The sequence below is a fragment of the Chiloscyllium plagiosum genome, chromosome 17 (genome assembly GCF_004010195.1).
Source record: "Chiloscyllium plagiosum isolate BGI_BamShark_2017 chromosome 17, ASM401019v2, whole genome shotgun sequence".
Taxonomy (NCBI): domain Eukaryota; kingdom Metazoa; phylum Chordata; class Chondrichthyes; order Orectolobiformes; family Hemiscylliidae; genus Chiloscyllium; species Chiloscyllium plagiosum.
The window spans coordinates 27,357,691-27,377,933 of NC_057726.1; the positions used below are offsets into that span (position 1 = coordinate 27,357,691).

General features: G+C 39.3%; 2 protein-coding genes across 6 annotated transcripts in view; both read left to right on the forward strand.

The window, feature by feature from the left end:
* The window catches only part of kars1 (lysyl-tRNA synthetase 1), a 52,847-nt gene extending 49,846 nt beyond the window's left edge, over nt 1–3,001 (forward strand). For both annotated transcript variants that reach the window (XM_043706711.1, XM_043706710.1), the window contains one exon: nt 2,480–3,001. In XM_043706711.1, coding sequence (XP_043562646.1) covers nt 2,480–2,566 — 87 coding nt within the window. In that variant the 3' untranslated portion in view covers nt 2,567–3,001. The remainder of the gene's footprint in view (nt 1–2,479) is intronic.
* A 3,589-nt stretch (nt 3,002–6,590) lies between these two features.
* The window catches only part of adat1 (adenosine deaminase tRNA specific 1), a 63,999-nt gene continuing 50,346 nt past the window's right edge, over nt 6,591–20,243 (forward strand). For 2 of the 4 annotated variants that reach the window (XM_043706714.1, XM_043706715.1), the window contains exons 1-3: nt 6,591–6,753; nt 14,694–14,872; nt 17,620–17,688. In XM_043706714.1, the coding sequence (XP_043562649.1) occupies nt 14,704–14,872; nt 17,620–17,688 (238 nt within the window). In that variant the 5' untranslated portion in view covers nt 6,591–6,753; nt 14,694–14,703. The remainder of the gene's footprint in view (nt 6,754–14,693; nt 14,873–17,619; nt 17,689–20,243) is intronic. The other 2 variants (XM_043706713.1, XM_043706712.1) reach the window with 1 other exon arrangement.

The window sequence follows — 20,243 nt, forward strand, 5'->3', positions numbered from 1 at the left end:
TCAGGATGGACAATAAAGTTGGCCTATCCAGCGATATCCACATTCCATGAATTTTTTTAAAAGGTCAAACACAAGGCTTCTGTTTGGCAGCTATACAGAACACTTTCCAACAAATTTAGGTGCACAGGTATAACATTTTTTTCACCACTTGAACAATTGTCAAATATTGCTTCTCTTCTGTGTTGGTATGCTGTTGACCTACATAGAGCATGAAGAATGGGAGTGCAAACCCAAATCTATGTTTGGATTAGCAACAATAACAAGGCTGAAATTCATCTTAAGTAATATCTCTATGCTTTGGAGGACATAAAGAAAATCAAGGCTAGTTTCTGCTAGAAACTGGAAATATAGAGTTGCTGTGAGAGGTCAGAATTGGACTTTGTTCTTGTATTTCCTGGTTCATGAGGTGTGGCTACTTGAGCAAAATACTATGCACTTCTCTGGCTTTAGAAATATTACAAATCACAAGTTAGGGGGATGAAGGGAAATTAAAAATCTGATAGCTTGCTGATAATGTAACACCTATTAATGGATTTATTTTAAGTAAAAATGTCCTCATCACTCAGCGACAAAATTAATTTCCACTCTTTATTCTTTTCTATGGGCAGGTTAAGACATTACAATAGTCTTTCATGTAATTGTTTATATAAACAATCACTACTCAAAAATTCCCTTTTCACCATCCCTCAACAACTGTTTTGTCTCCAGTATGTGTTTGAATGTGTTAATGCCTATTGCTGGATATTTTTTCCTGAGCTCTGACCTTAATCATGATTATTAGTGAACATTTAGGCTTATTGTGCATTTTAACATTCCTTATTCTCTTGATTGATCAAACAAACCTCCACTGCAACTTTTCTCTCCTTTGAAGTCTAATGGGACTACTCTTCATGTATGATTTCATTTCTCTGTACCAAAACAGTCAGTCCACCTGGATAAATATTGTTCTTCATTGTCATTGGTTTTAAAAAAGATAGAATCCCTTTATGGAAGCACTAATACAACATGGATTCAGCAGATTCAAAATATGACTGCACAGCAGCATTTGCTCCAGCAAACTGAGTGGACAATAAATGTAGTCTTCTCTATATCAATTGTCTGAAAATGAATTTAGAAAGACACTCCAATAATGATTTTTAGATTATTAGATTAGATTACTTTACATTAGATTACATTACTTTACAGTGTGGAAACAGGCCCTTCGGCCCAACAAGTCCACACCGACCCGCCGAAGCGCAAACCACCCATACCCCTACATTTACCCCTTACCTAACACTACGGACAATTTAACATGGCCAATTCACCTGACCTGCACATCTTTGGACTGTGGGGGGAAACCGGAGTACCCGGAGGAAACCCACGCAGACACGGGGAGAAGAATGTGCAAACTCCACACAGTCAGTCGCCTGAGGCGGGAATTGAACCCGGGTCTCTGGCGCTGCGAGGCAGCAGTGGTAACCACTGTGCCACCGTGCCGCCCACCAATGTTAATGCCTATTGCTGGATATTTCTTCCTGAGCTCTGATCTTAATCATGATTATTAGTGAACATTTAGGCTTATTGTGCATTTTAACATTCCTTACATTTCTGTTACTCTCACGTACTTATGGCTTGAAGATCTTTTCTTGGTCTTCATATCTGCCTGCCATCCGTAACAACTTTGCAAAACATCAGCAGGAGATGTTCTGTCCTGTGTTAAATCTTATTTAACTGTCCATCTGCTATTATTGGATGTCAGACCATTCTTATAAGCAGATTTCACAACCCCAGTTAGTGTTCTTATTGAAAGACACTTTGAGTACTGTTCTGGCAGTGGTGCTGTTTTTCAATGAGACATTAAGCTGTGACATGTTGAATAATTGACATAGCTGTGAAAAGTCCCAAAATATTATTTAAAAAAAAGCTGTGACTTCCAATGTCCTAGCCAATGTTCATCTCATAACTTACACCACTAAAACAGATGACTTAGTCATTTCACTCATTTGCTATTTGTGGAATCTTGTACACAATTCCATTGCTGTGATGGAATTCAAAAAGAAAACTGCTGTTTGAATGTCTGCAGTGTTGATAATTTGCTTCAAGTCCATTAAGAGGCTTACTAGTAAAATGGGCAGAGTGCAGAATGGCAGCATTCCTTGTACAGCATTAGTGAACCAGTTTTTAAATCCATATCTACCTTGTTTCAAAGTCATTTTATGGTGCCCAGCTATAAATTACCAATTTTTTTTGGAAGTGATTTTAAATCTGCCAGCTCAGATGAATGCAAAAATCCTATGGCACTAAACAAAGAAGAATACGGACATGTCCTTGGTGTCCTGGCCAATTAAGGATAAAATCTTTTGGTCAGCATTTAGAGAAAAAACAAATTTCCTGATCCAAATATATTATCACATCTATAAAGATAGATGGAAACAGATGTATTCTGTGATGCATAAACAATTAAAGCAGAAGTTAATTCTATATATGTTTTCTACTTCAGGAAGTCTTGTTCTTCCCAGCAATGAAACCAGAGGACAACAAAAAGGAACCTGCAGATTCAACTGAAAATGAACATTCAGCAGAATAGGATTATTGTTCTTCAGCTTAGAGTACAAAATGATGATTGAAAAGGAGAAATGTACTGATAGTGAAAATATTACCACTTAGCTACCAAGATGAGTGTATTTGAGAACTTTAATGTTATTTGCTTAGTTTCCTCTCTCTCTTCCCTGTGATTAAATTTTATTATTAAACTAACTACTGAAGATGTGTGCTATTATACACTTGAAATACTGTCAATGTATACAGTCTCTTCCAAATTTATTTTCAACTTTGCTGACATTGATAAATTGTTTTTCTCTTTATATCACTTGATATCAAGAAAACTAGGTTTTTTTTGTACTGCTTAACAGCTTTTATACGACAGTGGTATATCCAGATTTGTTTCTTTATATGCATATGAACTTCAGTATTAGGGAATGGGTCTCTGTGAATCACTCAATAAACTAAGGCAATATAATGAGATACTGTGTGCAGTTGACTGCAGCTTAGATCTGGACTCAGTAGCTCAGTGGATAATGACTGCTGGTGTGGAACAAAACTTAATGGCAACAAGGGTCACACCAATTCAAATTGCTGTTTTACTGTTTGTTTAAATAAACACTGTCCCACTAGAGGTTGTTCAAATTGTCGCTATAATGAAAGATCAAAGTATTAACAAAACTTCAAATTTAACTAAAATATAATTCCTGAAGACAATGATACATTCCAACCCTGCTGTGCCCACTATTCAAAAAAGGCCTGTAATGTGCATGTATCCTCTCCATGGATAGTTGAACGTGAATCTAACCACAGGAGATGGGCAATCATATGCCACAAATCCCATCACGGCCCCCTGCCTGAATGTATTAATGGCCAGCTTAACCTGTTCAACCCTCTACATGGAGTGCACATAGATCAGAAATGTGGACTAAAGTGCAATTAAAAACTTGAAACCAGTCCTTTAGTAACTAACTAGGGATTGCAAATGAAACCAATCTAGATAGACACAGAAGACCACCCCTGCAAGGCAAAACAAACGTACATATGGGACTGCTACAAGTAACATTCTTTACCCCAGGTGCCGAACAAAAAGGGAGTGGACTGTCTCGTACACAACCTCCACATTAAAATTCTCCACTGTAAAGTGGGACATATGCCAGGGTGTATGCAGTTGGCAGACAAAGATGAGGAAGTGGAGAGTGTGCAGTCACAGCCCACATAGGAAAGCTCCGCAAGGCATTTTTAAAGTGCACAGAGGGAATTTCTTTGAGACAGAATTATGAGGCACAGAATCAGAGACAGTGTTGGGTTCTTTTCGTGAGGTTTCACACACAAGATGCAATTTGCACACACCACCACCTGCAAACAGTTAAAGCTTATTAAAGCTAGGTGACCCCTTTAACCCTCTTCACAGGCATACAAAGTCGAGTCAAAGAGGCCCTGAACAAAGAAAACACATCCCCTATATACAGGTCAGTTGGTCGTGCTCACAGATAGTCTGGCTGTTTCCCCATAGTCACATGCCACTCAAGACAACCCCCAGTCACTCCTTCAGTCACATTACCTCAGGTACAATACAGGATGAGATCATCCTCTGAGATAATGCAAATGTAAATGCCGTAATCCTGGGGAATCATTATGCAGACGATTTCCTAATTCAGTGATTTCCCCAAGACAATGTAGGTGTAATATGTCCTAGCTTCAGGAAATGGCTGAAAAGCATTTCTGAATGGAAGAGATTGAATGAATAAATGATTGTTCAATTTGCTAATAGTAGGGGGAGTAGTAGCAAATGAATGTCTGAATGGAGTGGGAGTCATCCACATTTTTGCATGAATGTCATCCCCACCCACTTCCAGAATGTTCAGTCAGTGCATTTAACTCTTGGAATATCTCTCTGGACATTAACATGATATTAAATTTAATCTTCTAATATTACAACAGGATTTGGTTTCTGGGGCCAATAGGGATCAGTTAATCTGAAAGCTGATCACAATGCCTGCTACACCCTAATGTTCTGTACATTTATGGAGCCAGGTACCGCAGTCAAAGACTATGAATGGCTTTAGCCAAGTACTGGACATTGTCTGCCCTAACAGTTAATTGTATTGGTGCTTTCCAGCCTGCTCTTCCCCCAACAACCATGCAAAATCTAGCTGACAGAAGGCCCCATTCCTGATCATCTTCAGTTTCCTCAGACAATTGTCTTCATCTACTTCATAATGATGTGCAAGCTTTAATTCTTGCCCATTGATCTACAATAGACTCTATCTGAGTAAAGCTTAGGGTTAAAAAACTTGGCCATTGCATCAACAGCTTTCCTGTTGCAATACTGCACCTCACCTTCAGCAATTACATTGGGCTTTGGTGAAACACTGTGTTCCATGAAGGTTTGGTGGCAATATCCAAGAAAGGGTACACTTACTGTTCAGGCAATACAGCAAAAATTCACTGGTTTGTTGTCAAGATAGCTCTTCTCGGACAAGCTTCAGTAAGTGTACTCTATACCATCTGGAGTTTTCAATAATGTAAAGTGAAATCAAAGGTTGCTAAAGGATGGCAGATATTAAAGGTTGTCTCCCCTGACAGGAATCTAAAACATAGGGGCAGTCTCAGAATATGAGGTTGATAATGTAGGAGTTAGAGAAGGATCAAATTCTTCACTCAGGATTGTGAACTCTGAAACTGTTTATATTAGGGAGGTTGTGAATATTGTTGACGATATTTAAAGCTGGGATTTAATCAATATGCAAGGCCATAAGAAATAGGAACTAGAAAAGGCTCTTCGGACCTCAAGCCTACTCCACTATTCAATAGGATCATGACTGATCCAACATTTTCTCACAGCCACTTTCCTAACTTTTACCCATAACCCTGGATTCCCTTACTGATCAAGAATCATTCCCAGCCTTAAATATAAAAGAGGTCAAAAGCTGGAAAAGCACAGGTCAGGCAGCATCAAGGATTCTGGCACAGCAGCTTTTGTAGCAAGGAATTCCAAATATTCACAATCCTCAGGAGAAGAAATTCCTCCTCATCTCAGTTTTAAATTGGTGCACCTTTACTCTGAGACTACACCTCTGGTCCTAGACTCTCCCATGAGGGAAACATCCTCTCAGCATTTATCCTGTCAATCCCCTTAATAATCCTAGATGCCTCAATCAGATTTGGCAGCCTGGAGGGAAATTCAATTTACTGCATCAAATCAACTATGATTCTATTCCACTCTTCAATATTAATGGGGTGGACCTGATCATCCATTCCTGCTCCTATTTCTTGCTCTTCATTTTAACATTAAGTTAAATAGTGGCTTCTGTGTCAGAGGTAGAGTCTCCTATCTTTGATCCAGGAGCTATTAAGAACATAAGAACTAGGAGCAAGATATGCCATTTGGTCCTTCGAGCCACCATTCAATAAGATCATGGTTTATCTTTTCTTGGCCTCAGCTCCACTCCTAGAAATAAGTAATAATATCTCAACTGGTTGATTAGAAAATATAAACATTAAGTTGAAATCTTGCAGTTGAAATCACAGTAGCAGTGACCCAGGTTCGAATCCAGCCTCGGGTGACAGTCTGTGTGTTTGTGTGGGTTCCCTCCCACAGTCCAAAGATGTGCTGGTCAGGTGAATTGGCTATACATAATTGCCGATGAAAGGCTTTTGCCCGAAACATCGATTTTCCTGCTCCTCGGATACTGCCTGACCTGCTGTGCTTTCCCAGCACCACTCTGATCTAAGCTTTTGCCTAATTACCCACAGTGTTAGGTGCATTAGTCAGAGGGAAATGGGTCTGGGTTGGTTACTCTTCGGAGGGTCGGCGTGGACTTGTTGGGCCGAAGGGCCTGTTTGTAGGGAATCTACCGCTCATAGTTAGCACAACAGTGGGTTCGCAAAAGCCAAGCGACCGCTCTTTTTTCTCGGAGACAACAATTACTGTGACCATACACGAACTAGATACGTTCCAGTAAATTCAGATTGTCTGTCGAATTTACCGGACAACCTTCATTCGCTCAGTGTTTAACGGCTGAAGGAAGTTGTTCCCCTACCAGGCGATTCGCGAGGTCGCTGATGGGGGGCTGCTGTCATTCTCGAATGATCCATTCAGCGAGCGGATCACGATCCACGTAGTCACATTGTGACGTTACCGCAGCCGGGCCCAGCCAATGGCTGCGCAGCGGCTTCACACATGCGCAGTGATATCGTCTGATCGTGCGGAGCCTTGGGCCTGTGAAGGTAAATGGAGTGAGATATATTGTTGGTGTCGATGATGCTGTAAGTGAGGAGCTAGAGAGAGGCGTGTCTTGATAGGATTTCCGATCAGTCGTGCGAATTCATTCTAAATGAATTAAGCATTACTTAAGGAGCAAACACGTTACGATTCGATTCTCCAATTTAGAGCTTATAGGGATAACTATCACCGCCCCAACGAAAGCAGTGTTTTCACACACTGACCTGTTGATGAGAAGACTGTGTGCAACAAAATACTACACACACCATTTAATAATTAGGTCTATTCCACAGCAGCGAACTTTCTGGGTTTAGATTTTCCATGCTGTTTTGAGAGTTCTTTCCTGGCTTTTGCTGTAAAATAATAAATACTGTAGACTGTTAGGAATGGAACGAAGAGTAGGTTTTTTTTGGAGTACATTTGTAAATTGCATTGAGTTTGTCCCTAAGTATGTAGGAATGTTACTCATTGAGGACATTATATTTTCGTCTAATTCCAAAATGATTCTACCATCCTGTCAGCAACTTGCACCATCTTCAGAGTTGACTATCAGTTCAGGTCAACTAGACAGAAGTGACTGCAGATGCTGGAAACCAGAGTCTAGATCAGAGTGGTGCTGGAAAAGCACAGCAGGTCAGGCAGCATCTGAGGAGCAGGAATATCGACGTTTTGGGCAAAAGTCCTTCATCAGGAATGGAAGCAGGGAGCCTCCAGGGTGGATAGATAAATGGTGTGGGGTGGGAGATTGTGTGTTTGTGTGCTGGGGAGAAGATAGCAAAGAGTACAATAGGTGAATGGGGGTGGAGATGGAGGTGATAGGTCACAGAGGAGAGTGGGGAAGGTAGCAAAGAGTACAATGAGTGGATGGATAGATCAGGATGATAGGTCAGAGGGGATAGGTGGGAAGGGAGATTGGAAGGTGGGACAGGTCATGAGGACGGTGCTGATCTGGAAGTTTGGAACTGGGGTAAGGTGGGGTGGGGGGGAGAGGAGGAATGAGGAAATTGGTGAAGTCCACATTGATGCCCTGGGGTTGAAATCTTCCGAGGCGGAAGATGAGGCGTTCTTCCTCCAGGCATCGGGTGGTGAGGGACCGGTGGTGGAGGAGGCCCAGGAACTGCATGTCCTCAGCAGAGTGGGAGGAGGAGTTGAAATGTTGGGCTATGGGGCGGTAGGGTTGATGCAGATGTCCCGGAGATGTTCCCTGAAGCGCTCTGCGAGGAGGCGCCCAGTCTCCCCAGTGTAGAGGAGACCGCGTCGGGAGCAACAAATACAATAAATGATATTGGTAGATGTGCAGGTGAAACTTTGATGGATGTGGAAGGCTCCTTTGGGGCCTTGAATGGAGGTGAGGGAGGAGGTGTAGGGGCAGGCTTTGCAAATCCTGTGGTGGCAGGGGAAGGTGCCAGGACAGGAGGGTAGGTTTTGGGGGGCATGGATCTGACCAGGTAGTCATGGAGTGAACAGTCTTTGCGGAAAGGGATGGGGAGGGAACTATATCTCTGGTGATGGGGTTCATTTGGTGGTGGTGGAAATGTCGGCGGATGATGTGGTTTTTGCGAAGGTTGGTAGGGTGGAAGGTGAGGACTGGGGGATCTGTCCTTGTTACAGTTGGAGGGATGGGGTTTGAAGGCAGAGGTGCGAGATGTGTTGGAGGGTATCTTCAACCACGTGGGAAGGGAAACTGTGGTCTCTAAAGAAGAAGGCCATCTGGTGTGTTATGTGGTGAAACTAGTCCTCCTGGGAGCAGATAGGGCGGAGGTGGAGGAATTGGGTTATGAAGAAAAGGCAAGAAAGTGGAAATCAAGATGATCAAATCAGCCATGAAATCATTGAATTGTAGAGGTTCTGCTTTTAGGTCTAATGATATTGGAGAAAGTAGTTCAAAGGTAGAAGAGCTGAGTAGAAGATAGAAATATGTGTTCTTTATAACCGTTGGAGAGTTGAAAATTTGCATCTGAAAGAACACCAAGGTCTCAAACTATGTAGGTCTGGGTAGATGGGTTATCTTGTTTACACTTAAGTACATTTTCTTCTCTTGATAACAGTTACAGAGGAATCTTCTTAAATCTTATTCTGAAAATCAGATCAACCCAAGAATGTTCAGTAACTGTTCCTGTACCCATGAAGCATAGACATATGCGCAGACTAATTCAAATAAATTAAAAGTTCGCATAATGAAACTTCAACAACAAACCTTTTTATTTTTGTAATGTCTTTAATGTATTAAGACATCCTAATGCACATCACAGAAATATTATCAAATTGACTTCGACTCAACCCTTGTAAGAAGTTATTGGAATCAAAAGCTTAATAAAAGAGGTATGTTTTCCGAACATCTTAAAGGAGAGGGTAGTAGAGAAGTGGAAAGGTTTAAGGTCGAGGCAGGTCAATGGTAGAACAAATGAAATCATAAAGTTTGAGAGGCCCAAACCAGAGATACACTGAAATCTTGGAAGGTCAATTGAAGTTAGATGTATGCAGAGAATGTTGAAATTTGGAAACAAAGTTGAAAATTTTAAAATGGAGATCTGCACCAATGTGGGCTCCAGAGCACAGAAATGATGGGTTATTAGGTTTGTTGTGGATTCAGACATCAAAATTATCACCAAATTCAAGTTTACCAACTGTCAAAGTTGGAAAGTAAACAAAGAGTAGTGAAATTGTTAAATACAAACATAATAAAGGCATGGGCGAGAGCTTCAATAGGAGCAGATGTGTGGTTGGAACTCTGGAATAAATGTAACACCAAAGTTAGTTTGTCTGGATCAACCTGAGACAGCTGTCAATTTATAGCAAAAGTTTACAGTGTAATGTAACTGAAATGAGACTAACATGGTCATTCTAACAGATGAGAGACTTAACAAACAATCAAGGTATTTTTCAATGTATAATTTCAGTTACATCACACTGTAAGCTTTTGCTATAAATTCTGTGTCTTACAACTGTGTACTCCACAACTACCTGATGAAGGAGCGGCGCTCTGAAAGCTAGTGCTTCCAATTAAACCAGTTGGACTATTACCTGGTGTTGTGTGATTTTTAACATAAAAAAAGAGGTGGAATTGATGACGAGGAGACATTGCAATGTCTCAACTATTCAAATCCTTCAGTTCTTAACTTTTACATGCAGCAGTCAGTCAGAACTAACTGAAGTTTACTTCAGGTCAATTTTTATTCAAAATAACAATTTTTTTAATCTAGACTGAGGATTATTCAAGCAAAATCACTTGTCGTAGCCTTATAAATATAATGCTAAAAATCACACAACACCAAGTTATAGTCCAACAGGTTTAATTGGAAGCACTAGCTTTCGGAACACCGCTCCTTCATCAGGTGGTTGTGGAGGGCACAATTGTAAGACACGGAATTTATAGCAAAAGTTTACAGTGTGATGTAACTGAAATTATACATGGAAAAATACCTTGATTGTATGTTGATAGTTTCACTTCACTTCTTTCATATATAAATCACAACATTTTTTTTAAAGTTACATTCTCAGGTTAACTGTAACAATTGGTGTTAGCTAGACAATATGTTGAAGATGTTAGCCCCCTGTGTTCCCTGACTGTGCCATAATGTTTAGACTGATTCTAATCTAAAAAGTGAGTTAACAGAGTCTTAGATGAATTCATGCAGTTTTGAGCAAAGTACAATGTAAATCTGCAAGTTCAAATTTACCCACAAGCGAATATGTATATGTGTGAATGTGGGTCTTTTGTGTGTCTGTCTGGGGTGGGGGGGGAATGTGAGTGTGTGTAAAGTGGTCTAAGTCTGTGAGAGGATGCATAATGAGTGTGGGAGTATATGTGCCTCTGGGAGTGTGTGTGAATGTGTATAAGTGTGTATGTGTGCGTATAGGAGTGCCTGTTGTGTGTATGTGTAGGAGTGTCTGTATGTGTGTATAGTGCAATGGTGGTCTCCTGTAATGTGACATGAACCCAGGGTCCTAGTTGAGGTCCTCCCTATTAGCTATCAGCCTCTGCTCGGCCACTTTTTGCTGCAGCCTGTCCCAAAGTCCGCCTTGGAGGATGGTCACCCGAAGGTCTGAGTTGAATGTCCTGGACCGCTGAAGTTTTCGCCAACTGGGAGAGAACACTCCTGTCTGTTGATTGTTGTGCAGTGCCCATTCATTCGTTGCCGTAAACTTTGCTCGGTTTCCCCAATGTACCATGCCTCAGGGCATCCTTGCCTGCAGCGTATAAGATAGATAACGTTGGCTGAGTCATGTGAGTACCTGCCACATACATGGTGGGAGGTGTCCCCACGTGTAATGGTGGTATCCATGTCCACACTCTGACATATCTTGCAGTGCCTACTGTGACAGGGTTGTATGGAGTTGTCCTGAAAGCCGGGCAGCTTGCTACGAACAATGATCTGTTTTGTTCGTAGCAAGCTGCCCGGCTTTACAGTTAACCTGAGAATGTAACTTTTTAAAAAAAAGTTTTGTGTTTTACATATGAAAGAAGTGAAACCATCAACAAACAATCAAGGTACTTTTCAATGTATAATTTCAGTTACATCACACTGTAAACTTTTGCTATAAATTTTGTGTCTTACAATTGTGTCCTCCACAACCACCTGATGAAGAAGCAGCGCTCCGAAAGCTAGTGCTTCCAATTAAACCTGTTGGACTGTAACCTGGTGTTGTGTAATTTTTAGCATTATTTTTGTCAGGTTACAAGTGATTTTGCTTGAATAATCGTCTGTCTAGATTTTTAAAAATGTTATTTTGAATAAAAATTGTGTTATTTTTAACTTTGTACATTCCGGTTCAATATCGGCATCTCCAAAAATAATGCTCCCCAGATTCCTCCACCTCATGAGAGTATGAGCAGTGCAAACAGTATTGGTATGACATGAAGCCAAAATTCAAGCTGCATAACTTATCTCTAAGTAGCAGGAAATCCCAGTATGTAAAATTTAAGATAATTCCAATGTTAAGAGTTCTAGTCACGACCACAACTCAAATGTGTTTTTAAGCTGTACACTAAGATTCCAGATCAAATGAAACAAAAAAAAATCTTTCTTGAACTGTAGTGTTTTTCTACGCAATCAATTCTGCACAGAATGGAGTTAGAAAACAAATAGGCATGCACCAACTCCTGATAGCGTGCAACTGTTACCTTGAAATGCAAAAATATAACTTATCAAATTGGGAACATCTGTAACGGTCTTAATATTATTTAAATTGTAGTAGCCCTAATAAGTGCATTAAATTGCATGTCAAACACAAACAGAATTCACTTCATCTTGATTAATTTCTACAGCAAGTAATCAATCTACTGAAAATTTTGATGTCAGAACTCGCAACAAGCTTAATAACCAATCACTTCTGTGCTCTGGAGCCCACATTGGCGCGGACCTCAATTTTAAAATTTTCAACTTTGTTTCCAAATTTCAATATTCTCTGCATACATCTAACTTCAACCAGCCTTCCGAGATTTCAGTGTATCTCTGTTTTGGGCTTCTCAAACTTTATGATTTCATTTCTTCTACCATTTGACTCTATGACCTGCCTAGTCCTTAAACTCTTGAAGATCTTAAACCTTTCCACTTCTCTACTTCCCTCTCCTTTAAGATGTTCAGAAAACATACCTCTTTTATTAAGCTTTTGATCCCAGTAACTTCTTACAAATGCTATTTGTCAGTATTTCTGTGATGTGCATTAGGATGTCTTATTATATTAAAGACATTACAAAAATAAAAAGGTTTGGTGTTGAAGTTTTACTGTGCAGACATTTAATTTATTTGAATTAGTCTGTGCATATGTTTGTGCTTCATGGGTACAGGAACAGTTACTGAACATTCTTGGGTTAATCTGAATTTTAGAATAGGATTTAAGAAGATTCCTCTGTAACTGTTATCAAGAGAAGAAAATGTACTTAAGTGTAAACAAGATAACCCATCTACCCAGACCTACATAGTTTGAGACCTTGGTGTTCTTTCAGATGAAAAATTGAGTTTTCAACTCTCCATCTGTTATCAAGGAAACATATTTCTATCTTCTACTCAGCCGCTCTACTTTTGAACTACTTTGTCCCAAGGTCATTAGACCTAAAAGCAGAATCTCTACCATTTAATGAGATCATGGCTAATTTGATCATCTTGAATTCCACTTTCTTGCCTTTTCTTCATAACCCTTGATTTAATTACTGAATAAAAATCTGTCTGTCTTAGCCTTGAATATATTTAAGACCCAGCCTCTGTAGCCCTCTATAATAAAGAATTCCACAAATTCACTACCCTCAAGAGAAGAAATTCTTCATCATCTCTGTTTTAAAGGAGCATCCCTAATTTCAGATTATGCAAACTACTTCCACATTTTCCCATAAAAGGAAACAAACTTTCTGCATCTACCTGCCGAATCCTCTAAGAATTTTGTATGTTGCAATGTGGTAACCTCTCATTCTTCCAAATTCGGTGAGTGCAAGCGCAGTACACTCAACCTCTTTTTAAATTCATTCAGGAATGAAGGCATCACTGGCGAGGCCAGTATTTATTGCCAAGCACAAATTGCCCAGAGGGCAGTAAAGAATCAACCACATTGCTGTGGGTCCGGAATCAGATGTAGGCCAAACCAGTAAGGTTGGAAGTTTCCTTCCCTCCCTAACGGACATTAATGAACCAGATGTGTTGTTATGACAACTGACACATTCATGTTTAAACTCTTAATTCCAGACTTTCCTTATGAGAAAATTTCTTCGTACCCGGGCTCAGCCTCATGAACCCTGGACTGCCTCCAGTGCCAGTATATTTTCCCTTAGATTATATCCCACCTGTCAAATTATTGCCTACTTACATACCCTGTCCATATTCCCCTGCAAACTCCCAAGTTATCCTCACCATTTGCCTTCCCACCTATTTTTGTGTCATCTGCAAACTTGGCTATAGTATATTCACTTGCCTTATTCATTTAATATAAATTGTAAATGGTCGTTGCCTCAGCAGCGATCCTTGTGGCACTCCATTCGTTATAATGTTGCCCTCCTGATCCCCACTCTTTGTCTTCTATTAGTTAGCCAAACTAGTGTGCATAGATTTAAAATGAGAGGGAAAACGTTTAAAAAGGACCTGAAGGGTAACTTCTTCATGGGAGGGTGGTGTGGGAGTATGGAACGAATTGCCAGAGGATGTGATGTAGGCGGGTACAATTACAACATTTGAAGGTATCTGGAATGCTATATGAATAGGAAGAATATAGAAGGATATGGACCAAATGCTGGCAAATGAGACTAGATCAGATTGGACGAGTAGGACAGTAGGACCAAAGGGTCTGCATCCGTGATGTATAAGTCTATGACTATTTATTCTTGACCTTGTCCCACTGTATCTTTGCAGTTTGTATCTTCTTCTGCATCCTTCTGTTCACTTACTCTGGCTTTTTGCATGCCATTTGCAGTTACTTTGATCTTAATGTCTCAAGCTCCCTCGCTACACTTTTCTACATATAAATTTCTCTATTGGATATACATAGATCTGCCCAATCAGTCCATTAATGTTTATCCTTAAATATGTTTAATCATACTTAAATGCCCTGTTCCCATATCCCTTTAAGTCCTTTTCTACCTTCAACCTATCTAACCTAGTCTTGAATTTTGAGTGATTCAGTCAGTACCTTAGACTCCAGAATAGTATTTCTCAAAATTGTAAATTGGTGTGAAGAAATTTCCCTTACCCTCTATTCTAAATCTTTTATATTTTACTCTTGCACATGCATATGTGACTCTTTGTTCAAAATCTCTTGACTGCTGAATGAAATTTGCTTTCCTCTGAAACTTGGATAAATGGACCAAAATTCCTTCTAATTTTTCCCTTCAATAGAAATACTATCACAGTTCAGAGTAAAGAAAAATGCTTGTACACTTTATAAAGCGTGATTCAGTTTGATGTGTCATGTTTCTTTTCCATTTGTAGGACTAAATTTCTTTTTGTTCCCCTTAAAGATTTACAACAATGTGGACAGCTGACGAAATTGCCAGTCTTTGTTATAAACACTATTCTAACAAACTACCAAAGACAGGTCTGCCGGACCCCAAACGGGAATGGACATTACTTGCAGCTGTGGTAAAAGTTGAAGAAAAACCCGGTGCAAAACCATGTTGTAATAACGAGAGAAATGTTGGTAAGAAAGCAGGAAATTTATTGTCACCAATCCTACTGTACCTGCAACTGACGTGTGCATTTTAAACTTATGATATTTTTGGTATGTGTCTGACATATATATAAAATAGGATATATGTGATATTATTATCCAATAGATATTGAATAAGCTTTTTATTTTTGGAATGGTGACCGAAAGTTCCTGGTTTTAGTGATGTCTCACTGTATGTGTTCCAACTATCGCTTAACATTTATAAGTAAGATTAAAAAAAGGATACAAAGGCACAATTTTGTTAATGCTCTGAATTGTAATTATTTCTTTGTACATGTGAGAAACGAAGCTTGCTGTTCAATAATTTCAGTCCGAGTCAAATTCTGAAGCAGTCTTTATTCATACGGTCTTGCAAGCCAGGTGACCACAAAGTAGGCACATCGATCAGGAGGTTACATTACAATTTATACAGTTCAGTTGAGTCTATCGGTACTCCCCTTTTACTTCATATCTGATAGTTGTATTGCTCTGAGCAGCTGCTAATCTAATCGGCTTACCACACCTGTCTGTGGCCTGTTGTTGACGTGCAACCCCCCCACCCTTGATAGCCGGGTCTTATTACTTTTGCTGATGCAACACTGGGTCTTATTTGGTTATCTTGTTCAGACTAACTCCCTATGTGCGTGACAATTGTAACTGTCATGTCAATACATCTGTCTCTACCAGTTGACCATCTCCCTTTTCGGTTAGTTATTTCTTGGTCTACACCCTCGTGATCCCACCTTGCGATTTTTGCAGAAGCAAGATGCAGCTACTTGTAATTGTTTGTGCAAGCATATCTAGCTTAACATATAACCCTCCCCCTGCCCATGACTCAGCCTTGTGACTTTTGCAGAAACAACAACCTTCGCAGAAACAACAACCTGACTCCAGACCCACAGTTGACTCGATTAATTGCACTGTGGGCAGTGAGGGATGGGCAGTAAATGCTGGCCTAGCTAGCGACATCTTATCCCATTAATGAATTGTGAAAAATGTTTACTACTGTTTCCTTTTGTATCTTAAGCACAAACTTACTGATAAATCTTAGTCTCCTGTAGCTACCACTGTCGTAGATTTTGTGACACTGGTCAGTTTAATAATCCTTTTTGCCTGTTGGAATTTTTTTTGATTCATTCATGGGACATCAACACTGGACAAGCCAGTATTTATTGCCCTTCACTAATTACCCAATGGGCAATTGACAGTAGACCACATTGCTGTGGGTTTGGTGTCATACGTAGGCTATACCAGGCTATGATAGTAGATTTCCTTCCCTGAAGGACAATCTGCGGTGATCAGCATTAAATTCTTAACTACAGTTTTTGTTGAATTCAAATTCCACCATCTGCTGTGACAGGATTCAAACCTGAGTCCCAGAGCATTAGCCGAGTTTCTGGATTAACAGTCTAATGAAAATAACTACTAGGCGATCACTTCCCAAAGGTAAAATTGCCACAGACCTACATGTAGGTCAGACCAGGTAAAGATGGCATATTTCCTTCCTTAAAGCACATTAGTGAACCAGCTGGGTTTTTTTCTGACAATCAGAAGCAGTTTATTAGACTCTTAATCCCAGGTTTTTGTTGAACTCAAATTTCATCTGCCGTTGTGGGATTTTAACCCGAGTCCCAGGACATTTCCTGGATCTCTGGATTAATTATCTTGTCATAATACCACTAATCCATCATCACCCCTAATTTATTTTATAACACGTGTTTTAAAATAGGTTGGAATTGTCAAAATGAATTTTATTGAGAATATTTTGTTGTGTACTGCTGCTCCATTTAGCCTTTCGGACAGGATTCTGGGAAATCCGAAATGAGGTCGGGGAAAAAATTGAGGCGCTACTCCTTTTTAGAGGTGTTTTCAGTGTTGGAGCATAATTTTCTTGAATTCTAGAAGTAATTACTATTTTATAAGCTGTTGTGTTGTTTTGGAACTTTGGGGAGAAAAAGATCAAAAGAGTGGCCCTTTAAAAAGGAGGAAACGGACAAAAGGGCAGTGATCACATGTGTTGTGATTCAAATGGTGAAAGAAACCTAAACTCTTATCTAACCCAATTGTAACCTGCACAGCTGTTGCCTTTGCTGTACAATTTCAACACTTAAAAGGCATCTGGATGGGCATATGAATAGGAATGGGTTAGAGGGATATGTGCCAAATGCTGGCTTCTCTACTGTATATCTCTATGACTCTGTCAATGACCAAGAAACCAATGAAAATTGCTGACTACTTTAAGCATCTTATTTTCGTAAGACTTGTTTGATGTAAAGCTCATGAATTTCAGTACCGATACACCAGTGTGTGTTGAGTTTTTTAATCCAAGCAAGTCCAATCTACTGGACCTCTAAGTTTGGAAGAGGATAATTTAGATAGGTTTCCTTGTTCCTATTTGCTATTCCTTCTTCAAGTGCTAAAGTGGGCTGTTTAGTAAGAACAGTCGTTGCACCCATGGTTAATTAAAATAAAGTGCAGCATGATATAGACTTAGGCTCATCTGAAGAGATTTTCATGCAGGAGGAAAGAATGTCTCATGGGTGAGAGAGAAAAATGCTAATATGGGCCACATTCAATTGTCTTGCAGAATTGACACTTGTGTGTCATTCAAAACGTTGGTAAAATAGCCCATCATTTTGCATTGATTGGCATTAATGTCAATTTGTTTTGTTAAGCACAAATTTTAATATGAATATGAGAATCTGAGATGCTATATGAAGGACCTATGTTTCTTGCAGTAACCCTGGAAGTTGTTGCAATGGGAACAGGATCAAAGTGCATTGGACAAACGAAAATGAGCAAAAATGGTAATGTATTCATGATGGTGAATTGGTAACATAAAGGTACTTCTCCTTTGTAACAGTACATAAACAGTATTGTTGTTTGTCACATTAGAAAATAAGTTTCATTTGCTATGTTCTGTTTTCAACATGTTTTATATTTAATATATTGTTCTAATCAACCTGTTCAGAAGTGTTATTACACACATCTAGAGCAAGTGGGACTTGAACCTGGGGCTCCTGGTCCAGGGGTAGGGACACTACCACAAATACATTTTCACATTTATTGTAGCACAGTATCTCCTGAAATTAAATCAATGATTTTATCCATTCGATAGCTGGACTTTACATGTGCTGAATGATAATAAAATATGTTCTTATTTATATGCTAATCAGGTCTAATTAAAAGAGTTCCACTCTTCTACTCTCATGGAAATGGTTAGAATCAGAGGAAGATAGGATTAAGTGAAAGCCAGTCAGTCCCTTGAGCCAGCTCTGTCAATCAGTTAACTCAATGTGGATACTCACCATGTTCTCTTGCCTCCTTGGATGGCAAGGAATAATAAACAACTATATCACTTTATGTGCATTCTGTCATGGTCACAATTTTCTTTACAAACAATATCCTATATAGATGCTTGAAATAGCAAAGAGATTGCAGCTCTTGTTTTAAGTTTCAAACTACAAATCTAAGACAGATTTTACATTTGCTTACAGTGATTTTTCACTTTCCATTAATGCATAACAAATTACTTAAAAACTACACAATGTTTTATGTTTCTATAAATTCCTGTAACATAATGAAACATCCCGAGGCACTTTCTAGGAACATTATCAAACAAAGCTTGATACCAAGGAACATGAGGGGAATTCGATCAAACAACCGAAATCTTGGTCAAAGAGGTAGGTTTTAAGGAATATCTTCAAGCAGGAAATGAGATACAGGGAGGTTATTGTACAGCTTGAGGCCCAGGCAATTAAATGAATTGCCATCAATAATGAAAACAAGATTGAGAATTTTAAAATTAAAATATTGCTTGACTTACAGCCAATTTGGATCAGCAAACATGACTGCTTTAGTTGAGCCATGAAACATAGCAGTTATTTGCATAATGTCTGTGAAATGAGAAGACATCCCAAGGTGCTTTAGTTGATTTTTGTAGATATCTATTTTCAAACAGTATTTAGAAGTGACAAGTTCACAACTGAATCAAGCAGATACACAAGTGACATAAAAATAGAACCAGTAGTTTTATTTTGGTATGTTTTTCATATTATTTTCAAACTTAATTATAAAACAGGCACAGTAACAGACAAGGAAGTACACTAGTGTTATAAAACAGAACAGACCAATTCTTAAAAGTGATGATTAACTACAGGATACTGAAAGGGATTTATCAAAAATGCTGGAGAAACTCAGCATGTCTGACAGCAACTGGAGAGAACACAGTTAACATTTGAGACCAGTAACTCTTCTTCAGACCTGAAATTTTTAGGTTGAGCATGGGACAGAAGCTCAAAGTTTGTGTTATAGTGAAATTAAATTTAAACCCAATAGGGTTCATATTGCTCAACAAAGAACTTGGCATTCAGAAGAAATGAATAGTTACAAATGGATATTGCAAAATAATTATCATAGAGTAAAATTCCTATCCTCTTAATAAATATCAGTTAGTCATGAAATGACTGTATAATAAATAAAGAAATATTGAATAGTGGAGTGGATCAATAAAATTGAAGGTCCCTTTTGTTCTTCCCTCTCTTCCAGCCTTTCCTGACCTCTGTTCTTGCTTATAACCAATTGCATCTCTAACTGTTCCTAGGTCTGATAAAACTTATTGACCTAAAGCATTAACTTGTTTTTCTTCCCCCACAGAAGTTGACAGACCAAGAAAAAATTTAAACATTTCCTCTGTTTATTTCAGGTTTCCAACATCTTTTGTAAAGATGATGATGCAAATTGATAAAATAATCTGAAACTGACAACTATTTTACAAGTTATTAGGATGAAGGAAAATGAAGAAGGGTCTGTAAATGTTAATTATTGCTGGTCAGCCTCCATAATGATGACCAGATAACAAGTTCATCAGATTTATGACAAGATTAGATTAGATTAGATTAGATTACTTCGGCCCAACAAGTCCACACCGCCCCCCCGAAGCGCAACCCACCCATACCCCTACATTTACCTTTTACCTAACACTACGGGCAATTTAGCATGGCCAATTCACCTAACCTGCACATCTTTGGACTGTGGGAGGAAACCGGAGCACCCGGAGGAAACCCACGCAGATACGGGGAGAACGTGCAAACTCCACACAGTCAGTCGCCTGAGGCGGGAATTGAACCCGGGTCTCTGACGCTGTGAGGCAGCAGTGCTAACCACTGTGCTACCGTGCCGCCCACAGTTTCTGACTAGGAGAAGATACAATGAAAGATTCAAATATTGAAGGCTGTTACTTCATGTTGAATAGTGGAGAAAACCGCTTGGCTCACAGGATCAATTACAAATGAACAGTGTTACAATTCAACAGAGTGAAACCAAATCAGTGGCTAAACTGCAAGTTCTCATGACTGGAAGG